At 52.7% G+C, this 12,120-nt stretch overlaps 1 protein-coding gene and 1 long non-coding RNA gene across 12 annotated transcripts in view; one reads left to right on the top strand and one right to left on the bottom strand.

Annotated features, from left to right (window-relative positions):
- The window catches only part of LOC146430321 (immunoglobulin lambda-1 light chain-like), a 28,892-nt gene extending 21,485 nt beyond the window's left edge, over positions 1-7,407 (top strand). For 9 of the 11 annotated variants that reach the window (XM_085075908.1, XM_085075911.1, XM_085075906.1 and 6 more), the window contains 2 exons: positions 5,261-5,302; positions 6,927-7,407. In XM_085075908.1, coding sequence (XP_084932034.1) covers positions 5,261-5,302; positions 6,927-7,249 — 365 coding nt within the window. In that variant the 3' untranslated portion in view covers positions 7,250-7,407. Of the gene's footprint in view, positions 1-2,189; positions 2,312-2,411; positions 2,703-5,260; positions 5,303-6,926 lie in introns of those variants that run through there. The other 2 variants (XM_085075910.1, XM_085075907.1) reach the window with 2 other exon arrangements.
- On the bottom strand, positions 2,509-5,377 carry LOC146430322 (uncharacterized). The gene is made up of 2 exons (XR_014855336.1): positions 5,261-5,377; positions 2,509-2,699 (listed from the first exon to the last, which is right to left on the bottom strand). It is a non-coding gene; the product is annotated as an uncharacterized LOC146430322 (long non-coding RNA).
- Positions 7,408-12,120: the final 4,713 nt, after the last annotated feature.

Genomic DNA, 12,120 nt, shown 5'->3' with positions numbered 1-12,120 from the left:
CATTCCACTCCTCCTGGCATGACCACCTCTCCAGCTTTGGGACTTTTCCCTTCCCTCCCTGGTTCTCTGACCTTTGTGTTCCATGTCTCAGGGCTGTGACTCTGAGCATGATGTGGCACTGGAGCAGGTTTCCCAGAGAACTTGTGGATGACCCATCCCCAGATGTTTTCAAGGCAAGGCTGGATGAGGCTTTGAGCAACCTGGTCTCTTGAAAGGTGCTCCTGCCCATGACAAGGCTGTTGAACTGGATGGTCTTTAATATCCCTTCCAACTCAAACCATTCTACGACTATGTGCCCAGTGATTGGGCCTGGTGCTGCAGAAGCTGTGGCCTGACCTCATCCCCACTGCCCAATACCCACGTGAGGGGCAGAGGAGCCTGGGACAGTGTTAGGAGTTGCAGCCTGTAGAGCTGCCCAAGAGCACCTTTGGCACATATCTGCTCCACAGTCTGAGTCCTGCCCAGGACCCAGCAGCATTGCAGCCACTCTGGCAGCTCAGGGCTGGGTTTGTGGGTGTATGCCAGGCCATGGGAGCTCTGGGTGCTCTGGCTGGGCATGGAGAGCTTCTGCATCAGCCCACAGCCCTCATATAGCTCTGTCATAGCTGTCCACAGTGTCCATGTCTCTGCAGCAAGACACCTTGATCTGCTGCAGGAGTAGCAACAATGCTTATGGCTGGTACCAGCAGAAGGTCCCTGGCAGTGGCCCTGTCACTGTGATCTACACCAATGACAAGAGACCCTCGGGCATCCCTTCGCGATTCTCCGGATCCTTGTCCGGCTACACGAACACATTAACCATCACTGGGGTCCAAGCCGAGGACGAGGCTGTCTATTTCTGTGGTGGCTGGGACAGCAGCAGTGATGCTGCCACGGTGACATGCAGCAATGGGGAAGTGATGCAAAAACCTCCTGCTATTGCAGACATCAGTCAGGAGTCTCTGCTGTGCCCGTTTGATGGGGGGGTCAAGTCCCCACCACAGCCCTGCCCTTGCTGCTCTGCACTGAATGTGGCCATGACTGGGGTCTCAGCTTGGCATTCCCTTAGAGCCCCAGGTCTGTGCCCATTCCCTGGCATTTTGGGAGGGGATATACAGCACTTGGGAACATGCTCTTCTCCATGGCCACATTACCCGTGGCTGGGGTCCAAGCCAAGGAGGAGGAGAAGCAGGAGGAAGCTCTCACCCCTATAGCTGGGGCACCAGAGGAGATCAGGGCCATAGTAACTCCCAGCATGGGGAAAAAGAGACACAGGCCCACTGTTGCCCCAGTGGGGCACCGTCGGGTGCTGCCTGCTGCTGCCCAGACACAATGTGGAGCAGCATCTGTGCCTGTGTGGCAGTTCCTGCCATGGGACACGTGCTCTGCTCCAGCAGGTCCCCTCAGTGCTGCTTGCCGGGAAATAGCCCAGCAGCCCTGCCCTGCCCATGCCAGTCGGGCTCCCTGTGCTCTGGGCACTCTGGGGACAGCATAGTCAGGGACAGGGAGGGTCCTGGGGGAGAGGGAATTTCCTGTGGTGCAGCCACTCTTGGTCTGGGTTGGGACTGCCAAAGACAGCCATGATCCCTGTGCCTTGAGTTGGAGCAGGGCTGACCAGGGCCTGCCCCACCTCTGGTTGCCTCTGCTGAGCACCAGCACATTGGGCTCATGATCACCTTATGGGGAGGCATTGCTGGAACCTGGGGCTTGGTGCTGGCCCACTCCCATTGTTCTAGGGTATGAATGCCTGGGAAGAGCACACGTCTTGGTCTTGAGTGGTGGATCTTGGCTGTCAGGGGAAGAGCCAGGGCACAAAAGCAGGAGAGAAAGAGGGTACCTTAGAAGCTTGGAACATCTGTAGGAGGGAAAAATGCCAAAAATCAGTTGGGGAATGGTGGGGTTTTGCATTGTCCCAGCCCCATCACTGCGAGGTGCAGGTGCTCCTGTCTGCCCTTGCCCCAGCGCCCAGCTCTTCCTTCTTAGGCACTGCAGCTACTCAGCCTGGTCTGGGGACAGGGGGGTCTATGCTGGTGTGTTTCAGGCTCAGAGTTGGGACGTGTCTCTGCTTTGTGCCTGGGGACAAGCCCTGCTCCATCTGGGGTGGTGGGGCTGGGCGTGGAGCAGGGAGGGATGTGCGGAGAGAGGCGCGGGCAGGATCCGGCCGTGACCGCAAGGTCAGATTTGCATGGAGGGGCCGAGTCCTGGGCGGGCGGGGGCTTAAAAGGGAGTCAGGGTCCATGGCACAGCCCCATCATTCTGGGGACGCTGAGCCGGTGGGACTGAACCATGGCCTGGGCCCCTCTTCTCCTCGTGGTGCTCGCCCACAGCACAGGTGCCATGGCCAGACTCGCTGTCGCCCTGTCCAGGCAGGTCTGTTCCCCTGGGACACTGACTGACTCACATCTTCTCCTCCCTCTTCTCTCCCTCTCCAGGTTCCCTGGTCCAGGCAGCGCTGAGTCAGCCATCCTCGGTGTCAGCCAACGTGGGAGAGACGGTCAGGATCACCTGCTCCGGGAGTAGCTACAGCTATGGCTGGTACCAGCAGAAGGTCCCTGGCAGTGCCCCTGTCACTGTGATCTACTACAATGACAAGAGACCCTCGGGCATCCCTTCGCGATTCTCCGGATCCAAGTCTGGCTCCACGGGCACATTAACCATCACTGGGGTCCAAGCCGAGGACGAGGCTGTCTATTTCTGTGGTAGCTATGACGGCAGCAGTACTGCTGCACAGTGACACATAGCAATGGGGAAGTGGTACAAAAACCTCCTGCCTCAGCTATCCCTTGGAGGCCCAGGGCTGTGCCCATGCCCTGTCATTTGAGGAAGTTATGACCTTGCAGCAGCACTGTCATGTCCCAGAGTGTCCTACATGTGTGCCTGCAGGCAGATTTGTCCTTTCACTGTTTCCCTGACCAGAGACGGCCATGGTCCAGGTCAATGGCTGACCCCCATCTTCTGTTCTCCCTCCTCTCCCTCTCCAGGTCTCCTGGTCCAGGCAGTGCTGTGTCAGCTGTACTCAGTGTCAGCCATCATGAAACAAGCCATCAAAGTCATCTGCTGCAGAGATGGCAGCAGCTATGACTGGTACCAGCCAAGTTTCCTGGCTGTGCCCCTGTCACTGTGATCGACTTCAATGACTTGGGACTACCAGACATGCCCTCATGATTCTCTGGATCCCAGTCTAGCTCCATGAGCACAGTAACCATCACTGGGGTGCAAGTCAAAGTCAAGGCTGTCTGTTAATGTGATAACTATGAAAGTGACAGTGATATTGTTAGCATGATGAAACGGAGCAATGGGAAAATGACACAAAAGCCCTCCTGCCATGGCAGGGGCCAGTTAGGAGTCTCTGCTGTGCTGTCCCCATTTGATGGTGGGGCAAGTCCCTGGCATGACCCTGCTCTTTTCTGCCCTATGGTGAATGTAGCTGTTGCCAGTGTCAAAGCTCCATCCTTTACAGACCTTCCCTCGTCATTTGTGGATGAGATCAGATAGGATAGAACAGAATAGACTGTTTCAGATGGAAGAGGTCTTCAGTGATCACACAGCATAATTGGGAGGCCACTTCAGGAGTGACAAAAATGTAGGGCATTATCCAAGTGCCCCTGTAACACTGGCAGGCTTGGGATATTGTGCAGCTCTCTAGGAAGCCTGTCCAGTGTTTGCCTTACACCCTCAAAAAAGAAATACTGGGATGACCTCCCAGCAGCCCTGTCCCCGCCCTGTGCTCCAGAGCCAAGCTGCTCCTGACCTCCCTGGCTGGTTCCCAGCACCGTGCTGATTCTCCCCTGCCCAGCTCTGAACCCTGCTGTTCCAGGCACCCCTGGACCATCACTGCAGGGGGCTCAACCCTCAAAATGGAGCTTCTCTACCCTCTCTCTCTGGGCTGAGAAGGGCTATGGGGTTGAAGCAGCTTTGTGTCCCCTCTCCATGGCCATTGGCTGTGAATGGCCTCCTGCTTAGCCCACGATATGCAGGAGGTGACCCTGGGGCTGTGCAGTGTTTGGCATTTCCTTGCCATCAGCCCCACCACCCCATGCTGCTGCCGGCCACATCCTCTTGCTCTGCCAGGTCTCCTCATGGGGCCCCAGGGCTCAGGCCTTGGGCTCTGTCTGGGGCAGTGGTCCCTCTGTTCCATCAGGACATTTGGGCACAGGAGCCCCATCCTGCAGGTCAGAAAGGGATGTCCTGGGGCAGCGAGGGACCCCCTCTTTCCCTTCTCCCTCTCCACATTCCCTGGTCCCGGCACTGTTGCTAAGCCAGCTGTCCTTGGTGTCATCCACTCTGAGAGAGACTGTCAGGGTCACCTGCTCCAGTGGCAATGCCAAAAGCTACTTCAGCAACACCCTGCGGCATCCAGCACAGCTCCTGTCTTCTTCCACGCCTCTCTCCAAGTAGAGCTGGATTGAAGAGCTGAACATTTTTCCTGTTTTGTCCTCCCACAAAATGAAACTGAAACCCCACAGAAGCCTGAGAAATGCCCAGAAAATGATCATCCACAATAAAGGGCACTGGTTTCAGTTAATGCTTTGCACAGACATTTTCAGTGATTATTTTCGTTTTTGCCTAGTTTGTCTAGGCATCAAAGCCTAAACCTTCCCAGAGGCAAAGAAAACCTCTGAAAGTATCTCAAACCACAAAATCTTCGAAGGGTCACTTGTTTTATAGTGAACTATTTATAAAGTTCCTGTGACTCAGGAAATTCACTGGCTCTGCCTCTTTCTAAAACCACTTGCACAAACCACATCATTTGAGTATCTGTGAGTTCAGTTTACGTTGGTACTGTTGGCATTCAGCAGTCCAAGCTGAGCACTGAAGCTGCCAGTCTGTCAGATTGGCACTGCACTGAGAAAACACTTTTCAAAGCAGCAGACAGGACTTTCCAGGGGAATTGAATTTGATTGGTTTTAGCTGAAACCTATTCTGGCTCACCCCTTCTTGGCTATCGCAGCTCTACGTAGGCATTTCCACCTCTTGCCTTTTCATATTCTTAAGGTGAATATTAATAAAAAAAAGTTTCCTGCAGAGACCGTCAGCTATTAGCTCCTTTGCTGGTGATGGGAGCTGCACTGAAAGAGCCCAGCCAGGACCAAAACCCCAGAGGTACAGCTGTGCCCACACCTTTATCCTGCTGTGTCCATCAGGGCACCTCCAACCCATCACCGTCATTCTGCTACATCCATTGGGATATCTGCAGACCATCTTCTCCATCCTGCCATGTGCATGGGGTCCAGGACTGCTATGCCACAAGGCAGGAGGTTTTTGTATGGCCCTGTGTCACTGTGTGGTGTATTCGGGGCCGGGACGATGCTGACCGTCCTAGGTGAGTCGCCGCCTTCCCCTCGGTCTTTCCTTCCCCACCGCGGAATTTTGACATTTGGTCGATTTTTGGTGATTTGGGGTATTTTCCCGACACCTGGCGCTGGGCTGGGGTCTTGCCGCCCGTTTGGCGTCAGGCACTAAGCCCAGCGTCATGGGCTCTGTCGCGTCCCTGCGGACTCTGACGACTCTGTGCGCGCCACTGAGGACTGGGGGGAATTTTCTCAGTCAAAAAGTCTTAAAATTTGTCCAGGAAATGTGTCTGAGGTCTCAGGGGGAAGAAAACTCAGGTTTAGATCTCTAAAAGAGGCGATTTTTGTCTTTGTCAAGTAAATTTGTCAGTCTAAAGTCTAAGTCCTCAACTCTTAGTCCTGAGGACTAAATCTCTCGCTCCCGGTGAGGGGCAGGGACTCTTTGCGGGGTTCCATGGCCGAGGGCGCGGGTGCTGTGAAAGGACAGCCTGTCCTTGGATGTGAGCAGCCCACAGTCACCCCTGACTTCGTGTTAAAACAGCACATCCCTGGGATCTTAGACAAAAAATTCCAGGGGTATCTTAAAGAGCCCGTTGTCCAGGTAAGATATGTCAAAAATTGAGATTATTGTGTTGAAAATGCTGCCGGAAATGTAATTTGTCTGTCTTTGTCTGTAATTTTTTTAAGAATTTGGACGAAAATCCCAATTTGAACCAAATTACTAAGGGCTAAGATCGAGAAAAATGTTCTTTGATCATTTCTTCATCAGAAAGTATTTAATGGGGGAGTCATCCTCATTTTCAAATGGAGATAGAGATAGAAATAGAGGTGAAGATACAGATAGAGACACTGCACATTGGAGGAGGTAGCAGAACCACCTCAGACAGACTGAATATCTTTTTCCAATCTTCCTTTGGGTGATTTTTAGTGGTAGTTTTTCAGAGGCAAGTCAGATAATTTCTGAAAGCAGAACTGGGCAGAAAACTGGACGGTTTGTCTGAGAAATTTTGATTTTTTTTTTTTTTTAATTGGCTTGTAAAAGGAAAGAAATGCTTTTATGGCAAAGAAATTGAGATTTAGTTATATATGTAATTTATATATATATAAATATATATAAAATGTATATTATATATATATATTATATATTATATATAAAATGCATATTATATATAATATATTTTATATATTATATAAAAATGTGTAAATATTCATGTTAAATGCATTTTATAGAATTATACATCTATTCATATTATATGTACTACATAAATATGTATATTGTAGACTTTATATATCTAATATATATCTATATATATTAGCTGGCTATATCTGATATATAATACGTTTATGCACATATATGTACATATAGTGTATATAAAACATATATATGTACATATACATGGGAGGTATGTATACGTGTATATAAATACATATACACATATATATATACGTGTAATAAATATGTGTATTACACACACATATATGCACATTTTTTATGTACATACACACACACACCAAATTTAAATCCATTACAGTTCTGAGTGATAAGCTCTTGGTTGTGGGGAAAGTGGGGAGTTTCTGGGTAGCACCAGCAGGGCAGGCAGGGGCTGTGGTGGGGGACAGGGCTCTCTCTGACCCCGCACCTCTCTTCCCTCGCAGGCCAGCCCAAGGCCCCTCCCACCGTCCACCTCTTCGCGCCATCCAACGAGGAGATGACATCAACGGGCAAAGCCACCCTGGTGTGTCTGATAGAGAACTTCTACCCGAGCCCCGTGCAGGTGGAATGGGCGGCTGATGGCAACACCATCAGCAATGGTGTGGTAACCAGCCCGGCCCAGCGCCAGAGCAATAACCAGTACCTGGCCAGCAGCTACCTGTCGCTGGACGACAGCCAGTGGCAGAGTTACGGTTCTGTCTCGTGCAAGGTCAGGCACGAGGCCGGGAATGTGGAGAAGACTCTGAACAGATCCGAATGCTTTTAACCCCACCCTGCCGGCCATTTGCTGGCTCCCTCCCTTCTTCTCACTTGTGGGAGCAGCGGCTCCCCCCACCGCAGATGTCTCTCCCCATGTACCCTTGTCCCCTGCTCCTGTCCCCCCACTCTAAGTGTCACACAAATAAACACCAACACTGAACTAGCGCTGGCTCTGCATCCCTGTCTCTGTGTCCTTCCAACGCGCCTGGTACACGCACACTGCCCAGTGGCACCAGTATGAAGGGTGGGATGGGAGCACATATATGGGTACACACACACTCCTATTGTGGGGGTTCTGTGAAGCTTTTGCTCAACTTGGGGACCCCAATGAAGCTGCCTGGAACTGCCAAGAGCAGGGAGTGAGCAGCCCGGGGCACAGCCTGCACTAAGTCCCCATGCAACCAGTGAACACATGGCCCTGGCAGTGCCATCCTCATCCCTTGCTCATTGGCCTCTGGGTGCCAGGTGCCTTCCACACACACGTGATCTGTGGTTGAGGCATGGCCAGCCATGCCCCTTTGCCACCAGCCTGGCTCTGTCCCCATTTCTCAGTCACCCTTGTGCTTCCCAGAATGGGGGTGCAGGTGTAGCTGCCAGTCAAGCACATACACCAGTCTGTCCATCACTCCCTGTGCCACAGCAACATGGGCTCCTGCATGTCACATGCCCTGTCCCCATCCCCAGCACAGCCCTGGGGAAGTTTCCCTGAAGCCCTGCCCATGGAAACACAGACAGTCATGGCTATATCAAGAGCACCAGTGCTCTGCTGCTGTCACCCCACCAGAGCAGCCAGGAGCCACACCAGGGACAGGGGCTGGGAGCACCCAGTCATGCTGTGTGCAGTTCTGGGGGCCTCTGGGGAAAGGGGGAATGGCCCCACCCCATCCCCCTCCCCAGGCTGTGCCAGTGGGGTGCCTTGCCCCACCCAGCTTTGGGCTGCTACATGTCCCTGCAGGTGCCTTCTGGGGACAGAATTATAGAACTCTAGAACGGCTTGGGTTGAAAAGGACCTTTAAAAGTCATCCAATCCAACCTCCCTGGAATGAACAGGGACATCAGCCAGATCATGTTGCTCAGAGCCCCTTCCAGCCTGACCCTGAATGTTTTCAGGAATGGGACATCCATAGCTTCCCTTGGCTACCTGTGTTGGCATCTCACCACTCTCACAGTAAAAAGTTTCTCAATTTTATCTAGCCTAAATCGACTGTTCTTTAGTTAAGAAACATCATCTATTGTCCTATTGCATCAGGGCCTGTTAAAGGTCTGTCTTCATCTTTCATATAAGTCCCCCTCAAGTACTAAAAGGTTGCTACAAGGTCTTGCTGGAGCATTCTCCTCTCCAGGCTGAACATCCCAGCTTTTCCTCACAGCAGAGGGGCTCCAGTGCTCTGAGATTTTTGCGGCCTCCTCTGGACTAACCCAAATAGGTCCATGTTTATGTTGTGGGCTCCAGAGCTGGACACAGCACTGCCGGTGGGACCTCACCAGAATGGAGTACAGGGAGAGAATCCCTTCCCTCAACCTGCTGCCCTCCCTGCTTTTGATGCAGCCCAGGACACATTTGGCTTTTCAGGCTGCAGATGCAAATTGTCAGGACATTATTCACTGATTCCCTCAAATCCTTTGCAGCAGGTCTGCAATTCCCTCACATCCAGCTGGAAAGCTCAAGCCTCAATACTTATCAGTTCCAGCAGTTGTTAAATCACACCCTTAGCAGTGGTTGAGGCTGGAGTGAATGACAGGTAACACAGGATCCCCCATCCCACCTGTGCTGCCAGGTTTTACCCTGAGAAATGTCACATATTTTGGGGGGGTCACTGGAGGAGGGTGGCAGGACAATGCTTTCCACAGGGCCTGAGATTCATCTTCACATTTCCTGAGTAAAGCTCATTCCTTGGTCACAGGACACCAGCCCCAGATTTTCATGGGCTCAGTTTGGGGCACAAGCCAGGGTCTCACTTCAGCTCCAGTCCATGTGGGCAGAGCACAGACATCTCTGACTCGCTGGGCAGGAAGCCTCACTAATTATTGATTAAAAGATTTTGCTAAATCTTTTACATAAGCAACAACTCTCAAGAAAAAATCCTGATTAATTATAGATCAGTGGCCCTGGTCCCTCCAGGGCTCCCATCCTCCCCCGCTGCCTGCAACTTGGCAAATTCCCAGCCAGAGTTTTACCCTTAACAAGACTTCAACAGGGCTGGAGAGCCTCGGCTGGGATTCACAGAGGTTCGCGGGGCCTGATCCATTCCCTGGCAGGGAGGGAAGCAGTGTCTGGGAAGAGCAATCTGGTCCTGCTCCTGTGCCACCCTCACTGGGGATGTCTGGTGATCAAATGTGCTGAGCAGAACCGAAACCTTCCTGCCCTCCCCAGCTGCAGCTCCTGCTCTCACTCTGCCGGCTCTTGCACTGCAATTTTAACAGTCATTTGTTTTCTCATTTTCCCTGCTTGCCAGTAATTTTTAAATGAGGGGGATCTAATTTAGTAAATGAGATGCTTCAGGAAGGCTTTAATTAGCTGCAGAGAGAAGCAGTGGATCCCATGGAGGGTGGGGGCTTGGTGAGAGCTGCTCTCCCAGACTGAGGCTCCCAGGTGAGAGCTTAACAAGGCTTTCAGGGGGCATTAGATAAAACCCGGCAGTTTGGACACCTTGGGCTTGAAGAGGTCACACAGCTGCGAACAGACTGAGGGATGCAGGGATGAATCAGGGATGAAAGGAGTGAGGAACTACAGGAGCTCTTGCAACCCTCACCCCAAACCGCTGCCACAAACCTCAAGCGCAAAGTTCTGCTCTGTTCCCCAAAACCCTCCCTGAGTTCCTTCCATGATGACCCCCTCTGGCAACGTTTGACTCCCAAAAACCAGCCCCAACTTGCTTTTCTTTATTGTCCATCACTGGGTGATTTCCCCAGGCCAGGCAAACCCCAAGGTCTCATGCCAGGAGGAGGTGGGGTCTCCCTCTGTGGGGACATGGCAGGAGCAGAGCAAGTGCACCTGGAGCTGATGAAACACTGTCTGGAGAGACATGGGCAACGTGGCACGGCTGGAGGGGAGGGACGGAACCTGCCTGCCCCCACCACAGCTGCAGCCGCACAAACAGCCGCGTTCCTGGAGGCAGCAGGGCTGAAACTCGAAAGCAAGAGCAGGAGCCCAGAATAGCCCTAGCCAGGCTGGGGGGAGTGGGGCAGAGCCAGACCCACCGTGGCAGCAGTGGAAGGATGGCAGAAGTCCCCTCGCTTTGGTACTATAGCCGTGCCAAGCCCTGGTGATACCCATGGCCTCTGCCATGCCTGAGCCAGGGGGATGCAGGCCCTGAGCACCTGGAGGAGCAGCTGGTGGTTCCTACACCCCATCCTGACATTTCCCCCGTCCCCCATGTAGCCCTGTTCTCTGAAGGACTTGGGGAAAGGCTGTGCAGAGCCCAGATTGTGCCACGCCAGCACTGGCCCCCCTGTTTTCCCCCAGCCAGCCCCACCATGCAGCTGTGCAGCTGTGGGACATCCCCTGGCTAAATTTACTCTTCACCCACTACAGCCCCCAATCAGAAATTCAAAAGGGCGCCCCAAAAAAGGAAGTGAAACTGCCTCCAGTGGGTGCTGACGTGTGAAGGCAAGTGAGCACCACGCGGCCGAGCCCAAGTTGGCTCAGCCCTGCCATGGTGGGCCAGCTCTGTGCCCCTGCCTCACTGGCCTGTCACCCTCTGGGGTCATCACCCTGTGGGGACATCGGCCCCTGAGATGGGGGAGAGGTCTGGGGGCGACCTGATGCTGCCCAAAATTGGCAGGGTGGGTGGTGCTAGACCAGGGACCCACTGTGGGGGTAGTGCCAAGGCTGGTGGGACTCTGTGCCATGGCAGGGTGTATGTCCCCAGCCTGGGGTCACCCCTCCTGCCCCTGGAGGGTCTCTGACAGGGCACCCAGTGGGGTCTTGCCTGGCAGAGTGGTCCCTGCCCTGGTGAGGGATGTCCCAGCTGCTGTACACATGCACACATGTGTGCACATGTATGTGCACACTTTACACATGTATGTGCAGACATGTGCACACACCCTCATGCCCCCCCTCCAGTGCATCCAGCCCCCTGGGCTGGGCACCACTGACCCCATACCTGTGGGCTTTGAGGCCAGGGAAGACCCTGGCACTGCTCATGTTGTTGCATTGTCTCCCACCACAGGGGGACCAGCCTGAGGCCTCCTGCTGCTACCCCACTGCCAGGTCAACCCAAATTTACTCTCTCATTTACTGAATTAAACTAATCAGTCCCTACCTGTTCCCAGGCAGCCCATTCACTGTGCTCATCCCTCAGTCTGACCTGCTGCAGAGTACAGGGGCAGCCTCCAGGCTCCCAAAATATGGGTCAGGCTCCCCCAAGTCTGGGAAATAGAATACAGGTTATAAATTAATAAAATGGAGGTTATAAACTAATAAAATACAAGACGTAAACAACAAAATACAAGTTACGAATTACAGAATACTATCAAACACCCCTGGCTAGCCCTGGGTCAAAGCCCCACTTGGAGACAGCCAGAGGGTGTAAGACCAAGGTTTATTGCGATGCAACTGAAAGAGAATTAAATGAAATAAATAAATGTTTGAGGCTGGCGTGGTCGAAAACACAACCTGAGCATTCAAGCCCATTTGTGAAGACAAGAGCAATCATTTGCATAACTGTGTCAAAACAGCAACCGCCAGGGCATGCAGCTGGCAGGAAGGTACCCCTTTGTTGGGGGTTATTTAGATGTGTATGAAACCCTGCCAGAGCCTGCAGGACAGCCCAGTAAACAGCCCCAAAGGTAAGTGCCCAGGCTTGTAAGCAGATTGTAAACAAGCTGAACTGACTCAAAAATAAACATCTTTCAGCTGCTTCAAAATATTTATTA

The sequence above is a fragment of the Lichenostomus cassidix genome, chromosome 15 (assembly GCF_008360975.1).
Source record: "Lichenostomus cassidix isolate B80296 chromosome 15, HeHo_3.0, whole genome shotgun sequence".
Lineage (NCBI taxonomy): Eukaryota > Metazoa > Chordata > Aves > Passeriformes > Meliphagidae > Lichenostomus > Lichenostomus cassidix.
Note: the sequence above shows the minus strand (reverse complement) of the source record. Positions and strands in the feature narration are given on the sequence as shown.